This window comes from Sipha flava, unplaced genomic scaffold (genome assembly GCF_003268045.1).
Source record: "Sipha flava isolate LNK unplaced genomic scaffold, YSA_version1 43_pilon_pilon, whole genome shotgun sequence".
Lineage (NCBI taxonomy): Eukaryota > Metazoa > Arthropoda > Insecta > Hemiptera > Aphididae > Sipha > Sipha flava.
In genome coordinates, this window is record NW_020273171.1 from 1,593,756 (window position 1) to 1,614,017 (window position 20,262).

At 24.7% G+C, this 20,262-nt stretch overlaps 2 protein-coding genes across 3 annotated transcripts; both read left to right on the forward strand.

Annotated features, from left to right (window-relative positions):
- The first annotated feature begins 972 nt into the window (after positions 1 to 972).
- Positions 973 to 7,714, forward strand: LOC112689377 (EF-hand domain-containing family member C2-like). Its single transcript, XM_025563066.1, has 11 exons — positions 973 to 1,143; positions 1,242 to 1,424; positions 1,515 to 1,665; positions 2,532 to 2,752; positions 2,878 to 3,111; positions 3,198 to 3,441; positions 3,516 to 3,764; positions 3,822 to 3,997; positions 4,325 to 4,740; positions 6,998 to 7,097; positions 7,188 to 7,714. Exons 1-11 carry the CDS (start codon positions 1,096 to 1,098, stop codon positions 7,263 to 7,265), a joined length of 2,100 nt encoding a protein of 699 aa, XP_025418851.1. The 5' UTR covers positions 973 to 1,095; the 3' UTR covers positions 7,266 to 7,714.
- Positions 7,434 to 20,248, forward strand: LOC112689378 (ras-like GTP-binding protein RhoL). 2 transcript variants are annotated; one of them, XM_025563068.1, is made up of 5 exons: positions 7,434 to 7,718; positions 16,672 to 16,791; positions 18,496 to 18,610; positions 18,915 to 19,032; positions 19,930 to 20,248. In XM_025563068.1, exons 2-5 carry the CDS (start codon positions 16,673 to 16,675, stop codon positions 20,139 to 20,141), a joined length of 564 nt encoding a protein of 187 aa, XP_025418853.1. In that variant the 5' UTR covers positions 7,434 to 7,718; position 16,672; the 3' UTR covers positions 20,142 to 20,248. The 2 variants fall into 2 exon arrangements, with proteins under 2 accessions (XP_025418853.1, XP_025418852.1); XM_025563067.1 differs by having other exon boundaries at positions 7,436 to 7,718; positions 16,618 to 16,791.
- The last annotated feature ends 14 nt before the right edge of the window (positions 20,249 to 20,262 follow it).

Consider the following 20,262-nt stretch of genomic DNA (forward strand, 5'->3'; position numbering starts at 1 on the left):
ATACACGCTGATTTCTAAATAATACTTAAATTATTTAAATTATATACGTAGGAATATGTTTTCAAATTGTATGACAGTATAAAGTTATTTTAGTTTTTTTTTTACGGCTACAAGGCAATACGGGTTACTAGAAAATCCGATAATGACAATAGTAATCTCTATCCTACATTTAAGATTTTTTTTGTTTTAAAAGCCAGGGAGATGCAAATGTACCCTCTTGCACCCCCTTGCGATGCTCATTATTTAGGATATTTGGATGTGTAATCGATATTCAATAATGTTCTACGATTGAAGGACTACTTTTTTAGCCACAAAACAATTTCCATGTCAAATAAGAAAATATATTTTTGTGTCTGGTTATGTATGGGCTTTTTGGGGTCAAAGGTGTAACTGATACTGGAATCTGTAAAGTTAATATTTTTTGTTATATCGTAACAAATATGTAATGTATAATTTTCTGGTAACCAGCATTGTATATGATTGTTTCATAATAATAATATTACTTCAATACCCAACGATCTCTCTATAAAAGTTCGAATTTGTATGATATTATTTCCTCAGGGTAAAATAGGTACAATACAAAATTAGATAATTATTTCAAAAATCTATTTTAAAAATACATAACAATATTATAATATATTATACATTTTACTTTTTAAATCAAAATAAACAGTAGGTACATATTAATATATTATTAATGCATATTATCGAATATGCATATACATATATATATATATATTATAGTTTATTTATGTAATGCGTTTCAAAATGAATGCTCCTTATATAATATTTATGTTGCTTCATATAATTTTTGCTAGTGATGTTAGTATATATAGTAGATGTGTACAGCACACACAATGTCCTTAATACACATATTATTACAAAGGACATTGTTTCCAAGATACGTAAAACGCACAATCACCACTTTTAGATTAACAGCGTATTGACTAAACATCATACTGTTAACACGGGTCGTATAGGTATTATATTTTTACAATTCAGTTTTGATGTTTTCTTGGACACCAAATAAAATAATTTTTATTGGTTCAATACTATTTAGTATCTACGCATATTGAATAATTCGAGCATCAAATAATGTCTTTTAAACTGCCAATGATACCAGGATTTCAAACTTATAACAAGGTAAACACATTTTATATTCATCATAGAATAATATGATATATGAATTCAAATAATAACCTCTAAGACCTTTATCTTACCTTTGTATTTTTCATTAATAGGAAATTAAAACGAGGTATCCGAAGACACCGGATTTGGATATAATGAGCGGCGTAAATATTATTAGATCATTACACGTAAAAAAAGAAAATAAAAGTTGTGATTCTAATTTTTATTCTTTGGTGGACATGTATACAGATCACAATGAAGGCAAAAAACCTACTTGGCTAGTGTTTGATAAACAGGTAGTAAACTGTTAGTTGTTAGAGGTAAACCTACAAACTTAATTAATACTTACCAAAGCTAATATATTTTTATACTTGCATCTATTCTAGAATTTAACATTTGATGCATACTTTAAAAGTACGGTAAATGAGAGCTTTGGTTGTAGCTATAACTTAAGAAAATGCAAAATAATTTATTTTCTTGAAGATGATACAATAAAAGTAGTTGAACCTATTGTGATCAATAGTGGTTTACCACAAGGTATTGTTATTAATTTATATATATACATATATAAAATATAATATAAATATATATGAAATAAATGAAATAAGTAAAATATTATTAAATAAAAATTAAAAATAATAAAATAAAGTGCGCAAATTTGTGACAAATAATTTATAATCCTAAGATTTAAGATTCAGGTATACATAGCATTTTTATACTATAAATTTTATGTCATTGATTTGAGATGTTTTATTCAATTTTCTACCGACAATATGCACATATGTAGAAATTTGTACCTTATGATTTTTTAAATTATCTATATGGCTATGACGTGCTGAAATTCAACCAAAACCCTAGCTGGATTATTTTATAGAATCGGAATTTTTTTTAGAAGATCAAAGAAAAAAAAATTAAATTTTTTGTTAACAATATGTGTAAATATAATATGGGAACTTATAGCATATATACACGTAACCTAACCTAAATATCGATCACATTTTTTTGAAGTGGGTATTTATTTTTCAATGCACATATTTAAATTATTATGTTAATATATAACATTTTGGAATATTTAGCTTTCTACTACTTAATGAAATAACATCATTGATAACATATAGTAGGTTTGGAAATATTGTATATTCAGTCGTAAAAGCTGAGATATTATTTTACTAGTGATCAAATGAATTATTTGAGTTGAGAAATATTCACATAGTTTCATCCAATATACCTAATATATAATAAACAAATTCAAAAGAATAAAAATAAAATATATATTTATAAAAATACCTACATATAAATCAAATAATTTTTTTATTTTACCTTTATATTTTTTCACTGTAAATATATGTTTAAATATATAATAATTGTACACTGATTTGTTGGTTAATATTAACAAATAACAGGATGTTTGATCAAACGACATAAAATTCCTTTACCGAGCAGAAACGATAGTTATTATCAACTATTTGATTTCAATGTGGGAATAACTGTTGAATTTTATGGAAAACAATTTGAAATAATTGGCGCTGATAATTTTACTAGAGACTTTTTGAAAAAAGCAGGCGTTGATGTGCCTGAGAACCTACCAATGCCTACTGATCCATATTTTATTAATAGAGAAAAAGTAAGATAAAATAATATTATCGAATTAAATATAGTAAATATATATTTTGTTTAATATGATTATTATTTTGTACCTAACATATAATTTGCACTTTGTTTCATTTTTTGTATTACAAACCTTTATAGACACCAAGTAAAAACCAACCATCTACAAAAACAACGGTACCTAAATTAAAAAAATTACAAGGATTTGAAGGGATTTTAAATTTCAAAGGTTACTGGGATGATCGTTACAATGATGATGGTACCTTACATATTTTGGAAATACGATACTTTTTGTCCGATGACACAATACAAATTGTTGAACATGATTTAGATGGAGGTTTAAAAACGTTTCTTAAAAGACAAAAAATTCCAAAAGTATTCCAACTATAGAATATTATTAATCATAGCATCATTCATTGAGGTTAATTTGTCAATTTATTATGGATTAAAATTTGTTTTAGGATAGAGCATATGTAAAACCACCAGGTTATAACGAACAAAATGATTTACTCAACGTGTTGAGTTTAAATTCTATGAACCAATGGTATGCTTTTGATTCTTCAAAAAATATTATTGATGTACATGACTCGTATTATCATTGGTCTAATCTATACGTGGGAGCTGAAATAGACGTTTTTAGTCGAAAAGTAATTTTATCTAGTTGTGATGAATTCACTAAGCAATATTATTTGGATTATGGTTTAGGTAGATCTTGGATCAACTATTAATTATCGACAGTCAGTTATTTAATAGTTAAATATAAATACATTTTTATTTAGAGAACTTTCCATCTATTGATACTCCAAATGAAGTAGAAGGAAAAGAAAAAGAAAATATTCAAAATATACCGGTTTGTGACGATGAAAATATTTTGAATAAATTATTAAGTGTTTCAAAAATAGAAGCTTTGGTGTTTAAAGCAAATATTGTACCTAAAGAACCAAATAATTTAAATAGAGAATTTGTGATTAAGTATTTTTTAAACGACCAAAGTTTTTCGGTTTCCGAAATGAAAACACAAACGGCCGGTAAGTATATAGATGTGATTTAAAATTATTATTTTAATTGATTTAATATTTTTCTAGGTGCATTAGGATGTAGATTTTTTTCAAAACGAAAAATTCCGATGGAAACTCCTAATGAATCCAGTATGATACTTAAACTGTACATTGGTGCTAAATTGGTTATTGATAACTTTCAATTTGTTTTGGTCGACATTGAAGACAGGACATTAAGATTTATGATGGACCATCCAAAAGTAGTAAGTTTGAACGTACCATATGTCAATGCTAGGCGTGGATCCAGGGGGTCATGAGGATTTAAAAAACATTAATATTAGGTCCTTCATATTTCTATATAAAGTAGTATATGCAATAAAACAAAGAGATCAAACTTTGTCATTTAATTTTAAAAATTAACAATAATTTATAATAATTTATAATTTTAATTAATAATTTACTTGTATTACATTTTAGTTGTATATTATCTTGTTATTTTTTTAAAAAAAATGTCACCCTTTTATAGTTATAGATCCACGCCTGGTTATTGCTCACAATTAAAAAAATTAATTTAAACATATTTTAAATAGTTCCAACACAGCGATGTTACCTATATAATGAATGAAGTGTTTCAATTCCTAGAAACTGATGTTGATTCATTTAAAAACAAATATTTTCAAAACAAAAATAAAATCGAACGAGATATATTTATTAAAATTATGTCTAATCAGTTTCCAAAGTTAAGTCGCCATGGCATATTTGTTTTGGCACTACAGTACAAAAAGCAAGAAAAGTACAAAGAAATTTCTGACAATTTATTCAAAAGCATTTTGCAGGATGAGTTGAAAAGAGATTTGTTTCTTGGTTTCGACGGACTTGAGATTAATTTCAAACAAAGAAATTTGGATAAGAAGGATGGATATCTGGAACATAGCAGTGCTTTCAAAGCCTTGAAAAGCGCAAGACTGCCATTTTCCACTGAAATTATTAATATGATTTTGAAGAGGTAGGATATATAATTATTAACAATACTTTATACGAGTATTTTACTGTTAAAAAAGTAATTTAAGTTAATATTATAATTAGAAAAAATAAATTTGTTTAATTATTCAGTATTTATTTTATTTTTCTACTTCAAATATTTAATAAAATATAATTTTGATGTTGAGAACTGCTCTAACGAAGATCAATATTTTTGGAGTTATATATAAGTTATATATTAATATATAATTAGATAAATTATTGAGTCAAAATCAATTGCTAATCTAATTATTTTATAAAAATATGTACTTTATAACAAAAATAAAAATAGAATATGGTAGTAGCTTATTTCAACTCAACTTTACATATAATATAATAATGTTTCATTTACGTTATTCAACGTCATTTATATCTGTGATATAAAAATTACAATGTATATGAATACAATTGAATGCATAAATAATTTTAGTGATACATAATTTTTTATTGACTGACGTAGTGACATCATATCCGCAGACATAATTTTCATAATTTGTTGACATTAAGTAATTTTTTCAATTAATTTATTTTAGAAAAAAAAATCATGTGATGTTCGGTAAAAGTGATAATATTAAGACCCATAGTAAACACATTAATCGTATAGTGAAGAATAAACAATAATTTAGTTAATATTCTATACCTTGTATAATGGTATTAAGCAAGGATAGGCAACTTACGGATCGAGTACTTATTTTTTCTGGCCCATATTACATTTTCAAAACACTTCATAATATTTTAGCTTATATCAGCATTTAATTTTATCCCGTTGATCGTAAAATAATAATATTTTTCTCTAGCACTGAACTCTAAAAGCTAAATCATTAAATGTCTATTTACTAAATATATCCATATCAGCATAGATAACATAGCTAAAGGTGTTAGATACTTATTTTCTTGTATTGATTCAATCGTAAAATTAAATTATTTAAAATAAATGTAAATCGTCAATATCAATGACCTTTTTTCATTTTTGATTTTATTACTATGACCCGTTAAATTTTAAAGCTCTAATAATTTGCCCTCTGGTTACTTTGAGTTACCCATCCCAGGTATATAGTACTTATTTATTAGTATAATATTTAAAAATAAATTGTGTTATGGTATTCACATAGGTATTAGGAACGTGTCACCCTATTCCCCTAATGGTTGCATTTAAACTTTACTGAATATTAGTTTATTACAAATCATAATGTTATACTGCTTATGAAAAGTAAGAATACCTATTTAATTTTTTTTTGTTTTTCGAAAAAATGAAAGTATTTATTTTAATTAATATTTATAGAATTGTTAACAATCTTTGTTCCGTGCATATTTGAATATTTATAAATATTTTTTAATACTATACATCATTCTTTTCGCATAAAATTATATAACTTTATGTGTTATGGATGGTATGTAATATGTAATATTGTATGAAGTTTAAATTACTATTATGTTGGTGTAATGAATGCATAGCATCCAAAGTAGTAATTTTTGTTAGAAATTATTTTATAATATGTTGATTGTAAGATGTAAAATTATGAAAGTATTTAAATAAAAATGCGCGAGTTAGAATGTGGAGGAGCTTCCCTTAGATTTTAATAATTTATTTATTAGTTAATTAAATACACAATGGGATTTAAGTTTACAGTAAACAACAATACAGTTTAAAAAAAAAGTAAGTTAATAATGTTGCATTGTTATAAATATTCAAAATTTCAATTCAGTAATAGAATCATAATTTATAAGTAATTTATATCATGGATGCAGGTAAACAATAAATTGAACACTCATTTATATTACTTAAGAGTCAAATGTGAAAATAAAAATAAAATTAAAACTCGAAATTTGAAGGAGAATAATAATTAATAATAATAATTTAGAAGAATGAACACTAAGTAAAATTTAATTAACATCTCAATTATCTCAATTTAGAATGAAATTTTTTAAATTTAATTATGTTTAATATTTAATTAAAAAATAAAAAATGTAAAATACTTATTGCCTTTTTCATACTTAATATTAAATATATTGGTTTTAATAACTTGAAAATCGTTCTGTTAGACATGAAATGTACCATACTTTTTATTGTTGATGTGAAATAGATCTTTGATATTTGGCCCTGGCTCAGAAATTATTTTACCGCGCCACTGTGCGTATTCGTCTGCTTAATGTCCGCAAAGAAATAAGCTTTTTACAGAAACTGTAAATCATTTACTTCGACGTAGTTACAAATTAAAAGTATATTGTTCTAAAAATTTTAGATTTACTCATCCAGAAACGAAAAAAGTGGCATACATGGATTTGCTCAAGTATTTAAACTATACCATTGGTCCAACTTCCGAATCACAAGGTTTGGCAAAGGTGATACGGAACAGTGCATTGTTAAATAATTTTCTGAAATAAATAATTATTGTTTGGGTATCAATATTTTTTTTTATTTATTATTTTTAGGACGTATTGTACAGGAAACCAAATGAAGTCTATGTCAGAGTTGACGAGTTCGTCAACGATTTACGTAAATTATTGTAATACACGTCGCAGCTCTCCCACTCCACGCGTAATTGGTTTCCAATATTGTTCGGATACCCGGCACGCTGATGACGCGTCAAACTGGTTCGTTTGGCAACCACTCGGACATGTGTTGCTGCGACAAACGACGTGCACTCAAGGGCGTCACGGATGTATAGTGTGCAGTGTGCTCTGTTACCAGTAAGAGTTGTGCTACTGCGAGTTGTTCGTCTTATACGTGTCCCAATGAGTCAGCGTGACGTTCATATTTTTAGTGACTGTGTTTTATTGTATTTATGTTAATGATTGTGATTTATTTTGTAGCGTGTAAAAAATAATATTTTAAATTTTGTCGATTAAATCAGTTTTAACGTATTTCGTCGATCAGTACGACATTTTATAAGTTACGGAAAATTCGATTGTACGTGGATGATTTAAATTCGAAACTCTTTGAACTCATCACGCGGAAACAAGGTATTTTTCATTAACGATTTCGCGTTAAATTTTATGCAACATTAATGCGATTAACTTAATTATTTTAAGAAAATACATTTTACACTTTTAAATAATGTCTTATAATTATCAATACGTTTATTTTAAAATAAATATGCACTATGTCTATACTTGTTTTATTATTATTTTATGCTTTCCATCATGAATTACTTGAGAAACGTTGGTTCATAATTTATTTTTAAATGTATACTTCCGTGGTATAATTGAAAAAGTTTTGTTTTATTTTTCAACACCTACCTAGGTAAACAAAATGTAAACAACAGCTCGGTCAATTATCTTAGAGAAAAAAAAGTTTTATTGAATAAATAAATAATAACTGCATGCTATATAGTGAATACAGTTCGTAGCATAGGTAGATGAAAAAATAATTTCTTAATATGTCATAAAAGATAATAGATATTTATTATGAAATATGTGAACAGGTATTTTAAACAGTACTATTGGTAACTACTTATATAACGTTAACTATTGTGACGTATGTACTTCAAAACTGAATTATTTGCAAAATAATTATAGCTTTAATACATACATTTTCTTTAAGCGTTTATTTGCAACACATTAATGAGTTTTGTTAAAACAATGTTATAATATAATCATATTATTATACAAGTATTAATTTTATTGAGTTAATGAAGTTCAAAGTATTGTGTATTTGTACTTCTCTTTTTGATAAAAAATATTCATGAATGTATTTCACGTGCGTAAAAAAAAAAACATGGTTAACATTTTAAGTACCCAGTTTGAAAGCTGATGGGAAAAGGTATTATGTAATTTATTATTTTATTATATTCGATTTGACGATTGTATCAGGTGTCATTCTTGTGCTATCTGTGTCTAAATATAATCTAATACAAGTAATTTATAGGACCATGGGTTGTAAGTTTTAATGATTCGTGTTATCAATAATATTGAGTAGATCAGATCACGCCTATCACGGTAATAAACTGCCGTCTGTTATTCTTTATTAATTTCATCAACTTGGAAACTTTCAGGAACATAAAATTAAAATCACATGTTTATTTTATTTTTGGTGCGAAGGGGGGGGGGATAGAAGATATTAATTTATTATTATTATGGGTCGGAATTCGTAGCAATAAAACATTAATGTATTCTTATTTTTGTACACCCTTGAACATTTTAATATAAAGAATTATATATAATAAAAATTACCCAAAACATGCATATTTAAAAATGTATTAATACAATATAACTTTCTTAATTTATTCATAATATTAATTTTACGTATATAAGTAATAAATTATAGATTTGAAAATATTGGATGATTGGAATAAAAATTATGAAGTTCATTCTTTTTAGCAGAGTTCATCATTATCTAATATTAAATAATTGATAATCGTGTTGAGCAGCAATATAAATTTGGCCAAAACTGAAAATAAAATATAATTTTATTATTGGCACTAAATTATTAAAATATTCAAAATAAAATTCAGAAAAACATATACACCAAGAATACTTAAAACTATTAAAATTTGGGTTTCCAATATGCGAAAATGTGAAATATTCATAATTTAAATATATTTGTTTGAGTTTTTGGTAAACAAATAAATGCAATAAATTTTGACTCTTATTATATTGTAATTATAAAGGTGTCTTAAAATTTTTTTAATTAATTACATTGGTCAACTAATGGTAACTAAAAAATGCAATAAGATTGGGATGGGTATAACTCATAGACGCAATAGAGTTTTATTTTTGGGAGGCTAAATTTTTTTTTTTTTGCATCACTGGTAAAAATAAAACTTACTTTTTAATTTATATTTGTACCTATTATGCGGAGGATAAATATATATTTGGAAGGGTTAGACAAATATTTAGAGATCTAAGACCCTCTATTTCTTATTTTATTTTGCCTGTGACACAACTAATAAAACTTGTGTGTTACTGTTCATTATACTATCTTAGTGCAGATTCTTGTTCGATAATTACTATTCGATAATATCTACATAATATTATGAATTTATTTCAAAGGGCTGGTTTTTAATTTGTACATTTTTGCTAATAAATAATGTATTTGGGCGATTGGAAAATTATGGGCTAATTCGGGCTACAAATATCCGATATCTAGTACTGAATGTTTAATATATTTTATTATATTTTAATATTATTGATGCAAATATTACATATTTAACACAATTGTTTAAATTATAAAATTCAATTAATACATAACTGGATTTTTTTTATTTTTCATAATTAAAGTATTTTACATGGACTTTATTTTAAAAAAAAATATTAATATCATATTTGTTATGAGTATTACATTTATAATTTGTCAACAATACTTTATTAAAAAATAAAAGACGATTGAACTACCGAAACTAAATTAATTACTCCTATATTTATGAACATTGTTAATTATGATATTTATTTAAATATTTCTTAAAAACATTTTTTGAATTTCCCTCAGTTTTGAAGCAATATAAGTTAAGTATACAGTACTTCAGCATATCTTGGACAAGATTAAAAAAATAATGTATCCCATTTTTTCGCTTTCATACAATACAATTATAAATTTGACTTCTCAAGTACCTCTATGTTGATTCTTTTTAGAAATAGTATGAAATGTTTACAATTTTAAATAAAAAATTAGTTTGGGTCTAAGGTTATTATATTTTTATTTTATGCAAATAATTGTTTTTGATACATTTGAATGGAAAATAACGTGTAAAAATGTAATTAAAATATTTTTTTTTTATTTAAATTATTGCATTTTTACAAATAAGAATTATTTGAACTGCAAAAAGTTTGTTAATTAAAAATTGTGTTTATTTTAAGTTTTTATGAAGTAAAAAAAAAAATGTTTGTTCCGTTGACATGAGATTTAATGATTTTTTTGTTATTAAAATTTACGATTATAGTAATAATAAAAACATATTTAAGGTAGTATTTTAATTCTTAAGTTTTTGTAAAAATATTTTTCTCGTCAATTTTAGTTTTATAATTTTTTATCATCAAATGTTTACTTTTACATAAATATTCAGTGAAGTAAAATATATATGTAGACGGCTGGTACCGAATTGGTTCCAATACTCCAAACCCATATGCCGAATTGGTTCCCGTCTAAAAAAGGTATTTCATTAGGTATAGCCGAATTGGTTCCCGTTTAATTACGCACATTTTCCTTCTTAATTTTACAGGCTTAGGACTATCAACTTTAAAGTAGGCTTGGTTAAAAATGTGCGTTAATGTGTGATAAAAAAAAAAAATGATAAAATATCTACAATTTTAAATCGTTGATTTGGAAGTCTACTTGTGATCGCTTTAAATACAAATAATAAAATATAATAAATACAATTGAAAACAATTGGTTTGTAAATTTGAATCTAACTTTCTTTAAATATTCAATTCTTGTAATCTTTTTATTAATGTCATCAGTCATATAATTTTCCAAATCCAGTAATCCATTGTGTATTATATTTCTATACTTTATCTTATCGATATATGATAATATATATTTAAAGCTTTTAAAATTTTGTTTTTCTCCTCTATGCACTGACCTGCTGAATTTTAATTTTTAATAACGTATGCAAATTGTGTTAAAAATTAAAATTTTCAATATTTTCCCTGTAAATAAACGAGAACCAGTTCGGCTATACTTAATAAAATACCTTTTTCAAACGGGAACCAATTCGGTTATACATAATGAAATACCTTTTTCAAACAGGAACCAATTCGGCTACTCCCATATAAACTATAAAGTATAGTTTAATAAAAGATAATTAAATAGATTAAACAAAATATTAAATAAACTGATAACTTATTCTTATAGGTAAATAGTAAAATTGTATTATTATTGTATTGGTAACTATTTTTAGTAAATTACATGAGTTAATGTTATTATTTTTGAATTATTTTTTTATAATTTAGTATCTTATTAAGTTTTAAATTAATATAATAAGTTAACACATATATTTATATGGTTAATTTTAGATGTATTTCATATTACATAAGAACTGCAATGTAATTACATTTTTCCATTTGATTATTTTATCTTAATAACGATAATTTCTTTAAATATTCATACAGTATTATTTATTTATTACTTTGAGTGTAATAATAATTATTAAACCTAAATAGTTATTATTTTAATAAAGTAATTAATGTACAATTATGTTATAAACTTATTTAGAAGATTTATACAATTTTTTTTTTTTATCTAAACCTACGATTTATGATTATATATTTTCAATAAACTATTTTATTAAATTTTAACAAACTTAGTAACCCAATATTTAAAAGCACATGTGTAATATATGTATTAGGAATGATGTTTATTGGTAAAATATTAAAATTATTGAATAATTTTTGATATAAAATATTCTGATGTTATTTGACGATTTTTTATTTTTAAATAATAAAATAACAAAATAATGAGAAACTTAAAATCTAGAATCTTTATACTTTATTGCTGATCGTTTGCGGACTAGTTTGGATGAATGATCTTTGATAATAACAAATATGTATCGTTTTGAGTGAAATGTCAATGTACCTATAGCTTGGGCATGAGATTATTGCATAATCATTTATCTAAGTTTATGTAAAAACTCACACACAGCAATTATTACGTATTCCTTTTTTGTTCGCCTTATACATTGAAAAATGTAAATATTTCAGAATTTTGAAAAATTAATCAGTATTTTTAAGTATCTTAAGAATAATATTTAAATGTAAGGCATAGTTGCATTCTTAAAATATAGAGAAATTAAATTCATGAATCAATGTTGCAGATTGTAGTATAGGCACATAATACAATTATAGTGTTCCAGAGTCATTTTAAAATTTACTCAGAGGATTTTTATTATTGATCTAAGTTTTATTTAATATGAATATTTTATAGTAAAATATGCCCGCATGTATTAGATTTCAGTTTTCTGAGTTGAATCGTGTTTTTTTTTTGTAATTATCTCTTATAGATACATTTGCTTACTTATAAGTAAAGAAATCGATTTTAATTTTATGACGACCTTATACATGTCAATGCTGTTCAAAATATGTATAAAAGTTATAGATGTATAATTCTCAATTAGAATAACTTTACTTGGTTACAGTTCTAATAATTTAGTTATATAGTTAAAATATAGTTATATTAAAAAAAAAATATATATCTGTATATATTATTGAGTTCAATGGTTATATTTTTGATTCGTAAGATTTAGAATTTTGTCAAAACTAAATATTATCAATTTATTAGTATAAATTATAAATATGGACTTGAGTTTACAATAATTTATATAATCATTAAGATTATGTATTATGTGTAATTTATAATCAACAATTTTCCCGTGGTTGAAGATATAATATAAATACATTCTTGAAATGGTTTTCTAATAACTGCATGAGTCATAATGAAATATTGTTCATATTATGACAATGTTTGGTGACTGCATTTATTTAATGATTTTTTTTAAAACAGCCATTACAGTTCGACGTTATAAGCTTTAAATAATGTTTATCTATGAATTTAATATAATATGTTATTCAATTTTAATAAAAATAATAACAAGATTTAAATTTATAAATTTTTAACAGTGTTGTATGATACAATATAATAAACAATTAGGTTGTTAAGACGTTTTTAGTATTTCACGTACAAGTAACCAGATTTAAAAATTGTTAACGTCGGCAATTAATAAATAAATAATGTAACATCTGTTTATAATTTGGGTTTGTGAAAGTAACTTGTAATTATTATAATATTGTTAACGTTTACCGAGTTGGTACTTAAATTAATGAACACATGAAATATTTTTTTTTTCGATTAGGAATATTATTCAAGCATTCCTTCCTTAATGAATTGTAGATCAATCTATTGTTGGTCACGTATTAATATATCATAAATTTACTATTAGAGATTCTTATTTGTATTAAGTTTTATCGTTTCACTATAAGTCTTTGTGAATATGAAATCAATATGGTAAATCGTAGTTTTGTTAATTCCTTGTAATAATTTAGGTTAGAATCATTTGCACCATTATTTTGAGAAGCTAATTTTTAATAACAACGTTGATAGTAAAACCGGTTATATTCGTTTTATAATATAATAATAATTGCTATTGCCCCAAATAGTGTTAGCCATTCGAGTTTCATAGCCTTGCGTATTTTTAAATGATATCTCCAAAGAATAATAATTGTTACATCCGTATTGAATTGCTACTCATTCATAAGTACTCAATTATATAAAATATGATAGATGTTTATTTTTCAGTGCACGCATACTGAAAAATCAATTTTCGTACAATATTTATTAACATATAACGTATTTTATTTTTTGTATAGTTTTTACGCGGGTCATATACATTAACAGATGAATATAATATGAAAAACTATTCGAAAACTTCTTGAATACCAATTTATAATATATCTACGTTATTGTAATATTTTTTCCCTTTAAAGTTGGAACACATGCAATTGATTTATTATCGTTAAGTTTTATTGTAATTTTATTCAGTTTGAATCATGTTATGAAAATATTACTTTTGTATGTTATTATCTATTCTTCAACACGTATATTATGGAATAACTGAAGTTGTTGGTTCGAAAAATGAATCGAGTGGGATGACGTGGATCGTACAGACATTATAATATAATTTTCCGTTGGTGTTTTTATTCTTATAGGTTTATATTGTCTTTTCGTCGTTACTGTATGGATACACGAAACAAGTCGTAAACCATCCAATCAATGTCATTGTTCTAAAACAATAACAATTGTAGTACCTACATGTGTTGGTGTATGTCATACGTAGCGTAGGTATATTTGTCCTCGGCTTGGTGAATTTTCATTTGACGAAAAAAATTATATATCCTTTCGTCGCGGTGCACGAATCATTTTGCAATTATGTTTTTAAGCTGGGCATTTGTCGTTTACAAACACTACAAACTTTAAATTGTCAAAAAACGAGTTAATTGCGAGATTCGTTGTGCAGAGGCGTTTTTTTTTTTTTTTTAATATTTGGCCTATCGTGTCATGATGACCATTTACTTCATTGATAAAGCCTAATTACTTTTAATTGGTACACTGAAACGAACGTCAGTTATTTTATCTTTGATGACTGAAACAAATTATGTTGACATCATCCTACCTTTGCATCAGTCATCAAATATAACTGTAACGCGATTATGATGCCCGGTGGTTCTAAAATTTCGAAAATTGTTGTAAATTATACGGCTTGAGTGTTCTTTTTTTCCAAATCCTTTGAGTTCCGATTTTTATTCTCCAGTTACAAATATTTAAATACAAATAAAAAATAATCATAGAACTTGTATAAACTGAATGTATGTACTCTTATATATAATCGAGTTACTATTTAGTTTTTAGTTAGAGTTATCTATTTTAGTTATTTTATTATTTTCGTCTTAGATTTTTAAAATAATTATTGATATGCGTTACTGCATCATAATAATTATTGTTAACAGGATATTCATTATGGTTTTTATTGTTTTTATTCAATAATTAAATAAGTATGTTTATTTATTTTATTTATGCTCCAAATTATTAATCAATTCTAGATAATGATGAATACGTAATGATAATGATGTATATAGACTGAACATTGATATATACTCTTGTTATTTCCTGTTAGATGTTCAGGACTAGTGTGATTTATTGTAAAACGAATAAATACATTTTATTAGAATATTATTTTTATCAACATGAACCATTTGTGATAGGCAGTAATTTTGTTCATGTTAAATTACAGATAAATGTTATTTTTTTGTTGCAATAACAGAAATCGAATATTATATACTTTCATAATTCAAAATCAATTATTTTTTACTCCTTTTAGTTGTACCTAATATTATAATTTATAATATTCAATACACTTTTTACATTTAGTATGTATATTAATTAATCACTAATTAATACATAATTTCAGGGTTAATGGGTAATTGTGATCAAATGGTTTTTAATTATTTTCTAATCACTTTGACCTGGGTATGGGCATTTTTGGTGCACACAAGAAAGATTATGTTCGACTTAAATTTCTTTACAGTGAGTTATATTAACGAATACAATATTTTCTTTTACTATGGTGATAATATTTCAATATTATTATGATTCGAACTATCATAACAATGTTTACCGTTTAGAGTCCTATATATTGTAAGTGGCAGAGACCGCTCGCGTTATAATGACCTAATATTTGTTAGTATTCATGACATGTACTATACTACTATCTCACCTGTATTGTGATGAAATGTACTGGGTAGTGATAAATATTGATCATAGGCCTATTTCCTGTGTGTGTGCGTATGTGTATGTGTACACGTGTGCTCACGTGCGTATGAGTATATGTAAATAATCTATATGAAGTAGGCATATTTAATAGGACACTTCCTAGCCTTTAATCAAGTAAGTAATACACCATACTTGAATGTTAAAGAACACTTTATATTTACATTTATTTTTATTCACTTTTATCAAGCGTGTACCTCCGTAACTTTTAACGTTAGAATTGTCGTTTGTAATAAAAAATTAACCTAACAGTCGTGAGATTTATTTTGAATTACTTATTTTTATCTTACCACTGTATAGAGCTATAGTATACATAGTAGTACGACTGTACACGAACATACGGCGGGAACGTGAGAGCTCTTAGTGTATTCACGTGTTGCACATGTAACAAGATCATAACCGGAAACAAGGCGAGGGTATAAATAATAGAAATCCTTTTCCTGTGTGATCTGAGACAGCTGTAGACCCACCCTTATTATATGCTCATATTGATCTAGATTTTAATAGCGATCGTCTTCCTCTTATTTTTTTCTATAACTCATGCTCAAACATCCGTCACATATATATATATATATATGACCAAATGTTTCTAATGCGCACAATTTGCAGGTGTAACCATGGACGGTTGAGTTGAAGATAAAGATTCTATTAAATACGTTGCAGGATGAGCAGTAAAATAAGACGGTTGAAAATTACCGCAGTTGGAGATGGAATGGTCGGAAAAACTTGCATGCTTATTACTTACACAGCGAAGGAATTTCCTACAGAATATGTGCCAACCGTGTAAGTGATAATTTAATTGTACATTTTATTAGAATATATACATAGGTAAATATAAATAATATAGTAATATTATAATTAAGTAAAATAAAAAAAACACATGTACCTATATGATGAGTATGAATTTTTTACCGATTGCAAATGTTACTATTATTTTATTTACTAGCTATAATTTTCCAAAAACGTTGCCTTTTTTTGTGTTATTTATAGATATTTTAAATTTTTAAAATGTCGTTAAAATAATTTTAGTTCAACTAAACATCCTAAACATTTAATACTAAGTTCCTAATAAAATTTTCTTACTTGTGTAATAAAATGTTGAATAGCCGATATTAGCAATTTTTTTATAAGCATTTGAATATTAAATTTAGTAAACATTTGACAAAAATTACAAAATTCTGTGATATTTTTATAGTTGAGAAATCATAACATTTAATTTGGAGCTTAGAGATTTGAAAATTCTACATAAGATTCTTGAAAAATTGTGTACTGTATCTGTAACTAAAAAAATAAAAATAAACTAATATACCGAAGTCATAAAAAAAAAATTATATAAGCATTAGAATCGTTTTTCTAAACCAATGTGGTACCTAACCTATATTAATATCATGTGTATAAGCGTTCTTACACGATTAACTTATATTAGTCTCCTGATCCCAGTATCTCGACTTTTATTATCTTTAGTTTATGCATACTATACATACAGTTTAGATTTTAAGCTCATCTGCAGTTTATATGTACATCATGATTTTTAAGATTTCTATAGTTACTGCCTACTCAAATACAAAACTCAATGAATTAGTAAATTTTACGATGTATTATTTGCTTATACTATTATTAGTTTTAATTCATTTCTTTATAGTATAGTATTAAAAATGTTTTATTTAACGTAGATAAATATAAAAGATACAATGATTCAAGGTTAGATGATTTGGTTCTTTTTCTCGACTATACTTACTTACTTTTATATGTAGGTTAATATTAAAAAGAATCTTTATTAAAAATTTTGCAATAAACAATTATCATACATAGAATAAATAATTATATCTATTATTATATTACATAAATAAAATTAAAATATAGAGAAAGTACCTATGTCATAAATTACTTTTTTTTTGTGTCTTACCATCAGGTCTTTTTTAACTAAATGAATGCTAAAACTAATTCAAATTGAAATAAAATTATTATTATACTTATTATACAAGTATTTTATAGTATTCAAATTGTGTTAAAACAATGAACTTAAATTTGCAAAATGTATATGTATTATATTATGCGTTAAAAATATGTGAATTTCACATTATTTGTTTCCAATGTCAAATTTTCTACAATTTTCAAATGTTTACAGCTTAAAAGTACAAAAAAAAAAATTAATTATGATTATTAAAATGTACTTTAATAACATGTTAAATATATAGAAAATATATAAATTTTAATTTTCTATGTATACAATTTTTGTGTTTACTATTATATTTTTTTTTTAATGAGGAACTTTGTCCATAGTAGATATATATATTTTTAAACAATAACATTTTGTTTGCTGATCCGTGATATTATTAGATTATAAATTATACATATAAATAAATATTAATTTATGTTTTCGAATACCCATAACCATATCGTTGTTAGAATTTAAGAATTTAAGTGTACTGAAAAACATGTGTTCGTCGTTTATAATGACTATAAATATTTTTAATATGTTTAAAGATTCGATAATTTTGCGGTTAACATCATGTTGGAAGGACAAGAGTACAACATGTGTTTATGGGATACCGCGGGCCAAGAAGATTACGAAAGACTAAGACCATTGTCTTATCCTCATGTGAGTGATATTTTAGTTTTGGAATACAAGAATCAAATTGAAAACACATATATTTAGAATTTTTTTTTGTGATTCCTCATATTTCATAAAATTTTAAAATAACTACTCATAATGTATTTTTTTTTTAAATTTTCTAAGGTTTCATTCTTTTACACATGCCATAAATATTAAAATTATAACATCGAAATAGTTATTTAAATATTTTTGATTTAATTTATTTTAGAAGTACTTAAATAGTTTAAGATAATACATTAACGTCATAATATATATAGTATATCAATTTATGTTTAATATTAAATTACAGACGGATTGTTTTCTACTCTGCTTTTCAGTCAATAGCCGAAGTTCATTCGAAAACATTGCCATTAAATGGTATCCGGAAATTCAACACCACTGCCCGAAAGTACCTGTGATATTGATCGGTAAGACTTGATGATGAATTTTGCACTATATATGAGAGCTAACAGTGGAATTTACAATCAAATATTTTTATTTATTTAATTTCTAAAAATAATGCAATTTTTTAAATGTTTATTATAGAAATATAAAATACGCCGATGTTTGTATAATTTACTACTGTAGGTATAAGAAATAGGCATTTGTCAAGAAGTCATTGTAAAAAAAAATATTCGATCCAATGAGTATAAAAACCTAATAAAAATATTAAAGTTCTTATAATTCATATTATTTTAGGATCAATAAACGTTTGAAATAATATTTAAAATTGCAGAGTACATAAAACATCTCTTTTGGTTTTTATATAAAAATAATTTGATTCATTGTCATCAGTACTAAATAACTGTAGAAAAATAAACATCCAGATTAATAATAGTATATGTATAATATTTTTTAAAATATATTGTAGATATTATTAATAGAAGTAGTAAATACCCGTAATACCTACTTTATTCTTTAATGATGTTTCGAAATATTAAATACATTTAATAAAAATGAAAAGTTAAGACTATTTACTACCGGTATAATATAAAATAATTGATTGAATAAATTTATTAAAAAATATATTAACTTTATTGTTTTTATACGGAAATGGATTAAGATACCTAAGTCAAAGTTTTCTTTTGAGGGTTTATTTTAAAGTTTTTCCAAAAATTAGAAGAGAGGGTCTTCTAAAATAATCTACACAAAATAAGGATGACAATATACTTAAATTGTTTTTACTCGTGTTTTATGTTGTCTTTTAATTTACTTTATTTGATAATTATTTTGTTATAGTTGATTCTAATCAATCATATGACTGATGTACATTTTTGGAAAATTATGAATATATTTTAGTTAATTATTACTCATGTCAATTTTAGGTACAAAATCCGACTTAAGACAGAGTCAAAACGATTGCATAACAAGAAAAGAGGCCAAGAAAATGAAAAGCAAGATCAAGGCTGTTAAATATCTTGAGTGTTCAGCAATGTCTTACGAAGGTTTGGACTCCGTATTCATGGAAGCTCTTCGCGCAAGTATTACTAAACCAAAAAAAAATTGTTTCACGTGGCCGTTTCCGTTATGTAAATAGACTTTTTTTTTTTTTTATAAAATCAAAATAAAATAAAAATATCTCTGCATAATAATGTGCATAAGCATTTGCAATGTTTTATTTTAGTTAACCCGATAAGTGTTAATCGTTAAAGCGTATA